Source organism: Montipora capricornis, chromosome 10, assembly GCF_036669925.1.
Source record: "Montipora capricornis isolate CH-2021 chromosome 10, ASM3666992v2, whole genome shotgun sequence".
Taxonomy (NCBI): Eukaryota; Metazoa; Cnidaria; class Anthozoa; order Scleractinia; family Acroporidae; genus Montipora; species Montipora capricornis.
Window position 1 is genome coordinate 14103869 of NC_090892.1, and position 15293 is coordinate 14119161.

The 15293-nt window shown below is 40.9% G+C and overlaps 1 protein-coding gene across 1 annotated transcript in view; it reads right to left on the reverse strand.

Annotated features, from left to right (window-relative positions):
- LOC138019162 (nuclear factor NF-kappa-B p105 subunit-like) overlaps positions 1-15293 on the reverse strand; it is a 32667-nt gene that overhangs the window by 4318 nt on the left and 13056 nt on the right. The window contains 14 exon segments of the mRNA XM_068865853.1: positions 865-916; positions 2417-2584; positions 3687-3767; positions 4596-4684; positions 5624-5825; positions 6770-6881; positions 7518-7659; positions 7933-8031; positions 9034-9124; positions 9127-9230; positions 9758-9896; positions 11002-11099; positions 11635-11739; positions 14614-14772. Coding sequence (XP_068721954.1) covers positions 865-916; positions 2417-2584; positions 3687-3767; positions 4596-4684; positions 5624-5825; positions 6770-6881; positions 7518-7659; positions 7933-8031; positions 9034-9124; positions 9127-9230; positions 9758-9896; positions 11002-11099; positions 11635-11739; positions 14614-14772 — 1641 coding nt within the window.

Here is a 15293-nt window from a genome sequence, read left to right on the forward strand (position 1 = left end):
TAAATAAAGTCAAATCTAATCGCTGTTATTGTTTGTTTCTCATAAAAGGAAAAACCGGCGAAAAACTTTGTTGTGCAGAGTAGAGAACCAACAAACTCAAGCCACATATGGCATTAGGGTCCTTAAATCGAATCCTGGCCACATTCATGGAAGGCGAATACTCAGTTGCTACTGCGCCAACCGTGCTTCCTAATACCAGAACGCGACAGTTGTCTCGGAGCTTTCGAGTTCATCAAAGATTAAAGATGTCAGCCAAACATTTCATGAAAAGTATACGGAGCTTGTGTCCGCAAAACTGAAATAAGCCTACGCTGGGGCAGTGCGGGCCATCGCGTTACAAGTTGAATACTGCCGTTTCTTCCAAAGCATACCTTCGGTTACGTATGCCCAGGCTTACGTTTACGGTTATGCTTATGTTATGATAAAAACTGGGCTTAATAGAGTTCGTTAGGGAGCCAGGAGAACGTAGTAGTCATCAAACACGCTTCCCAACACTAAGATCGTATGTTAGCTGCGTTTCAGTCGATCTCAAATTAACGCGAGGTGCTGTGCTCCAGGATCACGCATGCACCGTATGACGGCTTCCAGAGACGCCACCTTATCTTTGCTTTCGGCCCCATTTCTATGACCTGCGGTCTTCTCGATTCAGTCCCTAAGACTGCAAGGAAGTGTGATTTGAAGACAGACCTTTGACAGCAATGACCAGAACCAGGTTGCTGACCAGCGGTTTTCGTTAAAAGAATGGTTTGCTGAGGGTCCTAAGTCTCGCAGGCTCAGAAAACCTGGTTGTGGTCATTGTTATTTAAGGTTTTTCTGATTTGAAGGATCAGTTCCTTCTCCCGTCTTCACCTCTACAATGCCTACCTTGCATGGGGTCAGGGGATGGTGCTTCATCTTCAGCTAAGATTTCCTGGACCTAGATAAAACCAACAAACTTTGTGAGCAAATCGACTTTCAGTTCTACAAGTTTTTTTTTTAAAATGCTCGTCTTTGAAAACTCACAAACACGCTGACGTCGGCTGGATGAACACAAAAGAATGCGAAATGAAAAACAAGGGAATGACCTTAAGTGCTCAGTTCGAAGGCGACTTTTATCCACTTCCCACCATTTTAATGTTTGAAAGAGCCACTCCATATATCTGGCGAAGATCTCTAAAGCATGGCACAAGCGAGAGCATAAACGCAAGCAAAAGAGCGCTTATTTCACCGCGAAAACAGGACTGACGAAAGCGTAAGCATAAGGATCAATTTTTTTTCCTTTTCTTTGTGCTTGAGCTTATGCTTGCGTTCGCTAGCGTTGTGTGAAAACGGGACGTAACGCAAGCACAACGCAAGCTGTGATGTTCGTCCAATGAAAAACAACCGTTTCAGATTCCACTCGTTGCACCGCGTTGTAAGAGAGAGAACATGGAACTACTAGTGAATCTTCGTCCCTGCGTCGTGTGCTTATGTTTGCGTTATGTGGTTCGTTTTCACTTTACACAAATCTCTTGTGCTTGTGTAATGTTTGCGCTTGTGCTTGCGTCCCTTGTAAAAACCAGGCTTTAGTTTCCGCAGACACCTGCTGATGCTGTCTTATCGTTCTAATTTTCTATCTTCAGCGGGCCTTTATAACTTGGAAAGGTGTACTATGTGTCCATCTGAAGATGTCAAAGCTGGATAAGTTACACCGTAGATCTCACTTATCCAGTTTCTCCGAGGCCTCCAACGCCTTGCATGAGAGTATTTCTCTAGAATTTCGCCATAACAAGAGTTCGTTACCCAGAGCCTCCATCTTCCATATTAACTCTCCGAGTCAACCCTGTCCTGTATCTTTTTATTTTTAGATGCACCTCCCAGGGGGTGTTTTCGCAGGCGTTTTCACAATAGCCAATCATAAGAGACCTACGATCGGCCACTGATTACATCACGTGCAGCAGACCCGAAACACGAAGTTATTTCAAAATGATGAAATGATATAGCAGTTCTAAAAGTAAAAAGATATGGGACAGGATTGACTCTGGGGTATAATACGTAAGGAGGCTCCAGGTGATAGGCTCCTGGCCATAACGATTAAACCAGGTCATCTGGTGACGTAACTTGGAGGACTGGGAAGAAAAATTTTTACACCGTATCCCACAACCGCGCGCGGCCTTAGGTGTTGTTTCGAAACTCCCTGTAGTATTTCCACCGCCAAAACTCAACAGATCATTCCGTGTCTCCCTCATTTCCAGTTACTGAATGAACTTTCAAGTGGAAACCGCCGAGATCTAACCTCGCCTCTGCGATGCTGAATTCAAAAATAACATTCAAGGCCGCGCGCGGTTGTGGGATACGGCGCTAAAATTTTTCTCTCCAGTCCTCCGAATTACGTCACCAGATCACCTGGAAATAACTGTTCGTATAGTTTCTCAGTTACACAATCCCACACACTTACTTCAGCCACATTAGCTAAGTCATAGGCTGTTTCTTCTTCACTATTGAGTAAAGTTGTATCTGCTCCAGCTGCTACTAGAAGCGCCGTATGACCTTTGAGACCAAGACCTGCCGCAAGGTGAAGAGAGGTGTTCCCGTCAAACGTGTCCGCATCCACATCACAGTTTGCCTATAAATTAAATTGAGTTCGACAATGTCTTCTACTTAATTGTTTTTTACTGTATGCTCGTAATGTTATTACACTGCTTTTATATCCCGTGGTGGGTAGATATGAGAGTGATACTGTATATCAGTTGTATGTTAGTGTTTGCCTTCGGCCAGCTGGGCTTCTTAACAGTTGTTGTTCTGTTCTGTCGTTTCGTTGATTGTGTTTCATTGGCCTTGAAAAGCCCCTATGGGGAGTGGTCAATTAACTATGTATTGCAGAGCGAGTTTCAATCGAGTGCCGTAAAACCAAAACCAAAGTAATTACTTTGGACAACCAAAAAGGACGGAGCAAATCCAGTAAACCAATTAAAACTCGAAGTAATTACACGTAGCCGACACAAAGAGCGGGAAAATGTGCACGAGCGAGCCACGTTTGGTTTTGGTTTCACTTCTGATTGGTTGAAAAGAAGGCGCGAGAACTTTGAATCAATCACTGAGTGAAGTAATGCAAAACCAAAGCAATTCGCTAATTACTTTCGCCACTCAACTGAAAACCGCTCTATTATATTGTATCAGTCAGTGATTGTGTTTATCTTAGAAGCCAAGTAGAGCTATAGAACTGGGGCTTAGAGGGGATGGGGGTTAAAGCGTTTCATTCCTTGGATTTCTGTATTTTATTTTACTTTTTGCAGCAGTTGAGTACTACATATAGCTTTGTAGGTGCATATTCCCATAGCTTTTAACGTTGTGAGAGTTTCGTGGTCAATTCACTCACACGCAGGTAAGCACCCACCCACTCGCTCACTCGCGGACAGGTCTAACTATTGGGGCTTGGTGATGCCACTACTACATAGTAGATGTTCACTCCCTCATTTAGTCCACTCTGGCAGCGATTCTTTCTGTCAGCCACAAAAATCACTACCTTAAAACGGTTAAAAAATACCCACAGTCGCAGTGAAGGTTCACGTTTGTAACTAGTGTTTCAAATTTTTGAAACAGAACAGAACAGAACAGAAGATCCGCCACGTATACGCTTTCCCCACTTCCTGGTTCAAGGTGCGGATAAAAATAACAGCGTTGAGAATGAAAGTTCGCGTTGTTATTACATACAACAAGTAATTTACCTCCAAGATAAGAAAACCAGAAAGTGGTAAATTATCTTGTTCAACTGAAACGTGAAGAGGGGTTTTTCCACTGGTGCCATCCTACAATCAAAAAGAAAATCAAATTATTACGATTTTTTTTGGCGCTGAGATTAAACAGACTGAAGTAGTTTCACCAAGACTGGAGTCGCATGGCTCTTCGTCAAGCTATTTTTAGACGAGTGCTTAAATACCCTTTGGCGTGCACGAGTGACTATTCGCAATCCCATAATAATTTCTCTTATCATATGACTAGCTCCGTGAGCGGGCAAGTGAAGATGAACCAAATCCAGCGCTGTGATTGGATACCCGAGCGGGCAAAATGGAGCTATCTTGCCCGTTCGGGATTTTTCGCTTGGTCCCGCAAAATCAAAGATCACTTTTTGATGTTTAATCCCATATAATCAATCCTTTATTGACCAAACTTGTTCGGTTATGATGGCTGGATATCGATCTCCTTTTTTTGCGTGGTTATGGACCGAGACGAAGACTCAAAAAAGAACTTGGCCAATATCCAGCCATCTTGACCGAACAAGTTTGGTCAATAACCCCTGTATGCAAAATTGGTGATTAGCTGGAAAGGTCTGGTTTCGCGGGAAAATCATTCTCAAAACAACTCGGTCTGTAAAAACGCCCTTACACAAATACAATAAAGTTGACATCCCTAGTCATGGGCTTCTGTGAAAATGCAATGTGAGTATGCCTGCTGTAGGCATTCAAATTGCGAGCGACTAAAATCGTCCGGAGAATGATGACAAATATCGCAAACGAAAACAAAAAATCAACGAGAGGTGGGGCAAGTCTGGAGTGTAACTTAAACCTTTTCATGTGAGGTAGTTTTGCGAAAAATGTCGCCAATGCGAACTTGTAATCGCGGGTTCATCTTTTTACCTGAGCACTCATGTTTGCCCCAGCTGAATTCAAGAGTTTCAGAGCCTCTTTACTGCCACACAAGACCGCTAGATGCACAGGGGTTAAACCTGAAAACAGTAGCATAATAATTCAAAACGTTTGACAGTGTTTTGAGGTTTTCTTCACAGCGTTACGGAAGCAAAGAGATACTCGCCGAGAAAGAGATGTGGTTCAATCTCGATTGGAAAAACTGTATCGCTATCGTGTTTTTTCCGGCTTAAAAGGTCCCAATATCATCCCCAGAGCCCGCTTTTCTTTCGGTTAGCATCAAGAACACGCGCTCTGGCCAGGGCCAATGGGCCATTTGCAGCTGGCCATCACATGGGACAAAAAGCGCCATACTGGAGAGCAAATTGTACTTTGGGATATCTAAAACAAAGAAAATTTAAACAAGTTGCTTTGTTTGAAATGTCCCAGTGTGCAAATTGCTCTCTAGTATGGCGGCTTTTATACCACGAGATCGCCATCTGCAAGGGGCCCATTTATCCGCAGTTGCAGTGAAGGTCCATTTTTGTAACTATTGGCAACCACTCTTGGTCCCAACTTCCATGTCTGCTATACGAATTTCCTGCTTTGGAACTGGCCAGAGTCCGTATTCTCCGTGCTGACCGAAAAGCGGGCGCCGGGGACGAGATTGAGAAGGTCCAATCATATACCAAAGGTAAAAGGCGAGACTGAAAAATGACACACCATTTAGTTGTCTCTAAAGTTTTATCATGTTACAATATAATGCTTACTTTGGATCACACTTGCTAAAAGTTCTTTTACCAGTCTTCGATTGTTCAAAAACTCGAAAGTGCTATCCGTGGTATTTATTACTATCTAGCAGGCAAGTGTTATCAAATTAAATTGAGTTATTTACTGGAAAGTGAATTATCTAATGGAGGCAGGCATCCGCACCATTCCGACATCTTGGGCCTACTTTCTTATGGCTAACTCAAGTTGATCTTCCACTCGTCGAGTTATGAGATTATTCAATTTTTCCAACAGATTCATACATCACTTGCCTTGATAATTCTGCAAGTTCAGCGCAGTTTTTGACACATTATAATGTAACAGAGCTTTAAGACAGGTAGCATCTTTGTACGTGCAAGCAATGTGGACAGCGGTGTTGCCATGACGATCGCGTAGCCTAGGGTCCGCACCAGCTTTTATGAGACAGTCAAGAGCACGAGGCTGTTTTGTAATAGCAGCTAGATGTAAGGGAGTCTGAAATGGACAAAAGGTAAAAGAGAGCACTTAAAGAAGCTATTATCATGGAACAGGTTCATTTTGAGGCCATTACTGGAAGCTACATATGACCATGGAAATGGCACAATCTTCTGGCCAAATGAGAAGTTTTGACTGACAGCCATCAAATCACTTGTTTTGAGTCAAGATTGAGGGTAGACTTGTGGTTGAAGTCGAGCAATGATAGTCGAGATTTGGTTGTAGTCAATAGTCCAGAACTGAAAAACTAAATGAACGCAGTTGCGTTCAAGTCCATTTCTGTTGCGTTCACAACATCTTCATAGTGGATGACGACGCACCAATCCTAGTTGTAAATCGTTATAAATTACAGCCAAGATGGAGGACTGGACTAGAAATCTACACAGTCGAAAACTACCCATTGGACCCCTTTTCCGCATCAGTGCCGCGTCAGTATCTCGCGACTTTCCCTCGGTATTCCCGCAACAGGACGCTTTTTTGCCTCGGTCAAATTTCGGTCAGGCTCTAAAGTGGGCGCGGTAAGGTTTACCTCCGTAAAACATCGTACTGAAACTTGAATGACTCTCTCGCAGAATTTGAATTTTAGTTGACCCACAATTTTCTGATTCAAACGGTAAAATGCTCTCACTTCAGAGACCAAATTTATACATTTATTTGAGGAAAAGAACTGGATTTTTATTGCCTGTGCCGGCGAGAGGCCAACACTGAAAAAAACCGTATCTTCGGTTTTACTGGGCATAATTCGCTCATTCAAATGGCGAAATGCTCTATGTGCAAAGAAAATATTTTTTTACAAACTTTCTGTGATGCGCGTTACTGTATCAGGTGGTACTGTAAAACTTAAGTGTCGATCGTATACCAACTAATTATACGAGTTCCCCTTTAAGGCTTCCCTGGCCTAAAGTCACATCAACTCTGCCACTCAACTTTAACAGGAAACCTACCTGTCTCAAGAAGTTATATTCATTGATGTAAGTCTCTGGTAGACCAGCCATGACATCAAGAAGGCACTTTATCACTTCTTGTTGGGAATTGATGACGGCAAGGTGAAGAGCTCTATTTTAACATAATGGCAAAACATTTCGGTTTAAGTCACATTTAATCTTTCTTAACACCCCTTTCCCTCTCAATACCAAAAGAAATGTCCCAGTTGTAAGCCGCTACATGATATCACTGTGCACACTGCAATTCTAGCCATAAGTAGCATTTGAAGTTGTGGCACATGGGATGTCTTGAAAACGAAGACCTTAAGACCCAAAACCCCAAAAACTCGAAAATAAAGAGAGTAAACCCAAAACCCTCAATTTGGCTAGCCCTAGGCCTAAAAACCAACTTTAGGCCTAGCGTTAGCCAAATTGAGGGTTTTGGGTTACTTTTTACGTTTTCGAGTTTTCAGGGCCGGTCTTAGAGTCTTCGTTTTCAAGACACCCGTGGCACATGTCACTTCTTCGGATTAACTTTGAAATATCACAGGATCGTACAAAGAGCTTTCAGAAAAAAAAAGCCACAAAAATGTAGAAATCACTTGAAATATCTGCGTTGAGTACTTGTATTGAAGGGGACATAGTTCTTGAGCAGTCGACCTGTTGTTAACCCATTTTCACCTAAAGTGACATTTCCTGGCGTTAGAAAACACGAAGTCTATTAGTCTCATTCTCAGGTGGGGAACTAGGGTTATTTAATTTTACTTACGTGTCTCCATTATCATCTTGAACTGCTGACAAATGCCTTTGCACGGCGAGAAGGTATCTCAGGTCACCAGAGGCGGCAAAATCGCGCATGGCCGCAGCAGATATCTCTGCAATATTCCAGGCTAATTCCTTGAGTGAAAGCTCTAAAACGTCAGAGAAAATTTGAATAGAAATGAAATTCATGTAGTACTAATGAGGATGACAACATTGATGATGGTGGTGATAACTTCACTCAGTGAAGATTATTCGCGCCTCGAGTTTGTAAATGTGATACAGATCTGCCGCTCGTATTGTATATATTAGTGAAGTAACTCTATAGCTGTAGTTACTTAGCAACAAGCACAATTCGTTGTTTATCCTCACCTTCACTAATTGTTCACTCTCAATAAGCCAAAAAATTCACCTACAGTATTTACCTGCTTTTTCTGACCGTTCAGATGTAGAAGCTGATTTACTAGCTCCATGTGTCCGTTCCGAATCATTGGCTTGTCCATCCTGAGACGTACCAGCACCTCCTGAAAAAACAGTCAGCATTGCAAAACTCGGTCTAAACCAAAAATTTCCACCATCGCAGTGAGCTGGATAGGTTGGACTTTGTACATGTACAAGCTGGGTCAATAATTTACTGAGAATTCGAAAGTTACATGTAGCAAGAACGTGTTATGACTTTGAAATTAAAAATACACACCGTAATGTGTACATGAAAGGAAGCTAACAAAATACCTAGAAAAAAATCACAGGTTCAATTGCCAAGGGTAAGTAAATTCTTCTCTTGGGAAAGTAAAAATACAAGTTTACCGTCCCAATGGCCAGTTAAGATTACCCCATCAGTAAAACAAGTCTTTCGCAAAGTGTACGGCTGATAAATGACAATTCCCAGTCAGGGGCGTTAAATGCATCTTAAAATGTAGTTGGTTTCAAGACTTCCTTGCTTCCCTTCATTACCAGCAAGGGCGGATCTAGGATTTTGGCTAGGGGGTGCACATGTCAGACGGAAATGCACAGGAAGCCCAATCTTTATATGTTAGACAATGTCAGAAACCCATAAGGGTTGAAACGTGTAACGACCCTTTGTGTGTTGGGAAACAAGCCTTTGAATATTCAATTTGCTAAGTACCATATTTGGAACAAAAAAGCGAGGGGTTTCCAAATATGGTACTTAGCACTGAAACCTTCAACCAATCAGTTCGCACTGAATATTCGGAAGCTGTGAACGCACGTTACACGTTTCAACCCTTATGGGTTTCTGACAATGTATAATACATGCTTTTAAGAAGGTTAGGGCTGTAGTATGATAAATCTGTAAATGATGAGGCAAATAAAAATCTAACTTAATGCAGTTTTTGTGCTTTTAATATCCTCTAGTAGCTTAATTCGCTTTTTTAACTAAAACCTGGTAACCGAGGGGGGTGCACGTGCACCCAGTGCACCTCCCCTAGATCTGTCCTTGAACAGGTTTGGAAGTTTTTTTTTATTATTAATACTCTTCATGATTAAAACTACAGCATTAAACCAACCTTGATTTGCAGATTGAGATGTGCTTGCGTTTGGTGCAAATGCTATTAATGGTCCAAATAAACCAAAATTAAATCCCCCTCCTCCTCCTCCCCTGCTCCACCCATCCCAGGGGGGCCACCACCACCACCACCATCGTTAAAATAATCTGAGAAGTGGGGAATCTTCTTTCTTCTTTTAGCGCCAATTTGCTCTTTGTCTGGAGAGAAAAAAGGACAAAGTCAACATCATCATTTTACATCACACCCTCACTTTATGAAAAAGCATGTACCTGTGCATGTGAAAAGGTGGATATTCTATGCATGCAGCATGGATGTTTTGGGGTTTCAGACCCTTAATAAACGCTACTAATTCAAGCCACATCTGTATACATTACTTTGTTTTACAATCATTCTCAGCCCGCTGAGATATGGTTGTCAGTTCAAAGAGTTCTGTGAGTGAACCATCATAAGCTTCATTTCAACACTTCTACATGTATATCAAGCCAAGTATGACTTATTATTTTATTATAATATTTAATATTATTATTATTATTATTATTATTATTATTCAATAAACATTTGTATTGTTGCATAAATTAACTAAAAGTGTAACAAATTGTTTTTCCAGTTGATTTTACATAATTATGCACATCCATGTTATTAGTCACAGTGTGCCCTGCTATTGCGCTGTCCTTTGAGCATTCAAAAAATCCACCAAATCATGTAGTTACTGTAAAGTACTTACCGAACTCTTGAGGTTGATAAGTGAAGTCCACAGATTCACTTGTTTCTTTGTCAGACTTGCGTCTTAGTTCCAGATGCACCTTCACCGGTCTCTCTATACAAACATTCCAGTAGGCAGGTGTTTTGAAAACAATGGCAACCTGCAATAACGAAAGTTTCAACTTAAATGAAGGGCTGTACGCAGAGCCATTCCAAGATACTCTTGTATACTTTTTTTTGCTACATGTATTTCACAATAGCGATACCAAGTTTCCTTCAAGACCTTCAATGGGCCCTTTGCATCAAAGTGTCACATGGTACATGTATAAAATCTGCCCTGCTGGATGGCAAGCTACATGACTTGTATGCACTGGAACATCCAAAACAAAGAAAAGTCAAGCTTGGCTGGTTGAAAGAGCTTTGTTTTGGAGGATGTTGCATTCTTTTGCCATCCAGTATGCAGTAGCTGATTTAAATGTACCATGTGACAGTATCATGCAAAGAGCCGATAGAAAGTGGATTATGGAGAGTCGAGACTGACTTGAAAACCTGTCAGTTACAGTACAATATACTTCACTGAGTCTCCAGGCTCAAATAGTTGCTCATAATAAAATTTATCCATTTAATTTATGACCTCACTGTGATTAGTGCACAAGAGAAAATAAAGATGATTTGATTAGATTTTGATTCAGGATAGGCATCATCTGCAATGCAAATGTCAGAAACACGATCTTTCAATCTGCAAACTGTTGCACCTCCTTGTGAAAAATCTCATGAAACGGGTTTAAAACAACAAGTAAACATTCACAATTGCGAAAACCCTGGCTAAAACATAATGCGACCTTAATGCACTTCGACGCTCAAACTTAAAGGAACATCAGTCAAAACTGAGCATGCATCACATTACTGTATTTGCAAATAATTTTATTATCCCGGACAAGAGCGTCACTCAACAATAATCATTGTTTCTCTGACTGGGCCTAAGAACAGAAAAACTTTCAGGTCCCAATCAGAACCCAGAGTAACTTTGACCCCTTAAACTGGTCTGGTAAGACTGTCACCAGCAGCTCTTCTTGTCTCTTTATACTTAAAGACCTCTTTTTGCTGCCTTGCTTTCTCCCCTGTTTGGACTCCCCCCTTGATCTACTACTACATGTATCTGTCCGTGGGTCTCTCAGGACTGTGTTGTCACTGTGACAGCAATGTAAAGAAACAATGTTCAACTTTTACCATAATTACATGTATTTTCAGTAACTTCAGGAATACCTGTCTGTGGACATCCGTTGGAGCAAAAAGCCCTCGGTTTTCCCAAGTTCTCTTGCCATTATCGGGATCTAACTCGTAGAATACAACTTCAATATCATCTGCAAAAACAAACAGAGGATTTTTATGGAAACAATTAACAGCTCACAACAAGAGGATGCAGAGCATCCTGTCTTCTAAAAGCTTGTTTCTGTCTTTCAAATAAAAGACACTTTCAATAAAAGGGGTTATATAATAGTGATATCTTTGGTTCATTCTTTCGCATGACCCTCGAAAATTGACCAAAATTTTTTTGGTTGGTGCACAAAAGGATAGACTTTTTCTATGCCTATTGCATACCTATTATTATTCTTGTAAACAGCTATTTGATGTTGTCAAATGGTTGATTGCGCTCATACGTGACGCCAAAGTTGAGGAGAAGAGAACTGTAATGTTACTCTAACACTTACCGAATAATTATTCTTATTACTAACAGTACTCGCATTCATGGACATACATGTATCAATCACGACCCTAGCTGGTTCCTATTTCAGTGCTGTAGCATAGTTCCTTGGTTAATTCACACCAATAAACAAAAACAATGTTGGTACATTTAGACAGGTATCTTCTCTAATGATGCATGTTCTCACACCATACCTTTTTGAACTTTGTCACAAAGAAGGTAAACCTCATCGTTGCCTGTAACGGAACCAGAGTTGCGATCCATGCGACATATCTTCAGATTTGCAGCTGAAGGGGCCTCTGAAAGTTTTAAATATTACACAAGTTAGAACATGGCTTCAAAGTGACGATCCTTCTTTCAAGCTACATGTACATGTAAAACCATTGTCACACGGATGATTATAGGAGAACTAGTTTATTTGTGTTCTTAAATGACTCAATATAATTGAATATTTTACTCATATTATTATTACCTTCCACAACCCCACTCAACAATCCTCCCCACTCCCCCCCACAGACAATCAAAGTTTGCGTGTAATTATACCAAAAGAGCACACAATCCAAATAATAATGTGACCACGGCTGCAGTTCAAGAGGGCTATGTTGGCAAGACAATGATAAATAACATTATTACTGTAAAAAAATGGAACTACAGGGCTGGCGCAGTGGTGAGAGCACTCACCTTCCACCAATGTGGCCCAGGATCGATTCCCGGATTCTACGCCATTATGTGGTCTGCTCCAAGAGGTTTTTCCCCGGATACTCCGGTTTTCCCCTCTCCTCAAAAAACGACATTTGCAGGCGTAGCTCAGTTGGCTAGAGAACGGCTTTCGGAGCAAGGGGTCTCCAGTTCGATCCTCGGTGTTTCCACTCTAGTCTGACCCGTGTAGCTATAGCTTTAAATATCTGTGAAACGGAGCACTGATAGAGGGAGGGGGGGTAAAAGGCGCACCATCGGCTTCCATTAATACCAGTTTCATAACTGAAGGAACTACCGACGTTAAATAAATTGACTTTACTTTACTTTACTTTACTTTAAATGATTGCTTTCCAAAAACAAAATGGGCCATTCACTTTGAGAGCAAGGCAGATTAGTCAATTGCACATGACTACAAACAACCCGAACCTTGAAGCAAATAATCTTATGTGACCTTTAATGTAAAGACCACCCAAACTACCCCAATACAACAAATATTACATAATTCTGTTTTTGGATTAAAGCCATAACAGCAGGACTTTGAACCATGCACAAGTCCATAGAGACAGAGTGTTTTAGACAAAATAATATAATTATAATTATTCATGAAAAATGAGTAAATTATGGTAATGAATCTGATCCCACAAATCCCACAAACGTGTCGGAGAACGCATCGGCTGACATATCACTGACACAATAGCAATACCTCAGCCAATACTCTACAAACATATTGTCCAACTCAGAACCAACTTGAACGCGTTGGCTACGTGAAGCACCACCTCTGTCCAGCAGTACACTTTCAATAATTGGATGCCATAAGGAAAGCACCATTCTTAGAGTTTTTCCCACCACAAACACTGTTGGGCTTATTGACATCTTTATTAGTACCTAGTCTCACAAGAGCTCATTACTGCTGGTTTCTAGTCTCCACTCAGTGAAGGTTGAAACAAGCTCATTCGGGAAAACTCTTGTTTTTAGATGAGATAACGGTTGTTTTAGGTTAACAAGCACTTGTTGGTTACTGACTTTTTTCAGATTTGGTGGCTCCTAAAGGAGCCATTTTGTAGCTCCTAAAAAAAGAGTAAAACCTATCATCTCCTGTCAAGGGTAACAGCCTTTTTGTGAATCGAAGTTGCAGGTGGACAAATGGGAGCAGACCACCCATTTGCCTCCTAAACTTCATCTTGATCACCCTCATAGGCAGCTTGTGATCTGACAACTGCTCCATCATGCTGTTGTATATACTCTCATTGATCCGAACCTCCGCAATTCTGAGGAAATCCCAGATAGTGCTCCTTGCAGTACCCGCAATTAAGCCAGTATACATTGGAGAGATGGCACTTCAGCTCTGTGATAACCGAAAGGACAGCAGAAGGCTGCTGGTGGATTCCCTGCAAGTCATCTCTGTCAACTTTAGCAGTGGTGAAATTGTCTGGTTGTACCCAGTCTGGTTGATTTTCCAGTTCATTGAGCTGCCACTGCAAGGTTTCAAATTGTTGCTGCTGTACTGTTCACCAATGCCTAGAGCTCTTGTACTTGGCTACCTTCTCTTCTGCGGCCTGCACAAAGCCCGCAATCTCTAAATATTTTTTGGCCTGTTTGAGCTCAGCCTCCTTCTCCTCAGAAAACTCCTTAGTTCAGTGACCTGGACCTTCAGTTCCTGATAGGCGAAACATGTACCAAGCTGCTAGTTTTTCTGCTTCAGCTGCCAGGAGAGAAATTTCAAGTTGACCTCTGAACTGCTAGAGGCAACTGACTCATATCTTCTGGTTGCCATGGCTGCAGCTGGTTGTTGCTGATTTTGCTGCCCCATCTCCTACCAACTTTTGTTTTTGTTTGGGTGGTTGCTCACAACCGCATTTCCAGTGCCATCTCAAATGCATATTCCACACATGACAAGACAAAGTAGTCTGGTGTCGACAGACTTTCCACACACAGTACACTTGGTTACAAATTGATAAGTGACGAGTGATGCCTGTCCATTAAAAGATTGACTACATGTATGAGACGGATTCACTGATTCCCATTTTGCAAGTTGCTTTAAAGGACTGATTATGCTAGCTTAAAATAGTCAATTACACCAAACACCAAAGCAATTAGCATTATGTGTCTAATGTAATATTCAATGAAAGGCATGACAAAATGACAACAGTCTCATACAACAATATCCCTTGTTTAGAGGGAATCGTGAGGATTGGGTCAAGAAACAGAATTGCAAAGCAAAATGGCATTGTACACAAAAGTCAAACAGAGGTACATTTATCCTTTTTTTAAAAGTTTCATTCCTTGTTTTAGGTTTTTGTATACTAACTTTATGACCCATAGATTAATTTTAAAAGTAATTACCATAAGCGTGCATACATGTATTTTGAAATGGTCACAGTGTCCATAGTTATCATTAAGTAGATTGATCAAACTTTCATTTGACTCATTTTTAGTGTTCTGCACACATGCTAATAATAAATTTATAATCTTACTTGAATCATAGACAGGTAGAGAGAAGCATGGAGGCAAGGCTTTAGTAAAACATCCACTGTCATCTGGCAAAAATGCTTGAAAGCAAAGCTTTACAACACTTAAGTTCATTGAATTTTCCTGTTCCTCTACCAACCTTCGAACCTTCTTTGCTTCCTCCTCTGTCCACAAAAAAATAGAGAAAAAAAACATCATGTTATTGATACTTAAAACCAAAGCTTGGATCTTGAAATTAAAATGACATTACTGAACCATGAAACACCAAAACACTGTGTATGACCCCACCATAGACCACTTTCATAAATGGCGACCAACTTTACATTATTTTGTATTTATGTTAATTAGACCTACTGCCCTCGTTTTAAAAAATATATTCTTTTGAAATTTGCTCGTCGTAGCGAGGTTAGTAGGGCTTATTAGCATTAAAACAAAAGAATAATTTATTTGGCGACCATTATGAAAGAGGTCTATACCATTGAATACTAACCCACCAAGGTTGGATTTGAGATTAAATATCCGTTATTGCTCCTAATCTCAATCTTAATCTGAATCCTAACCTTAATCTCAATGAATTGGGAGCAATTACGTTTTAGACCTAATTACAGTAGGCCTAAAACGATAGTCTACTACTACCTTTGTCAGTTAGTATTCAATGTATGGTGGGGTCATACGTGGTGTTTCG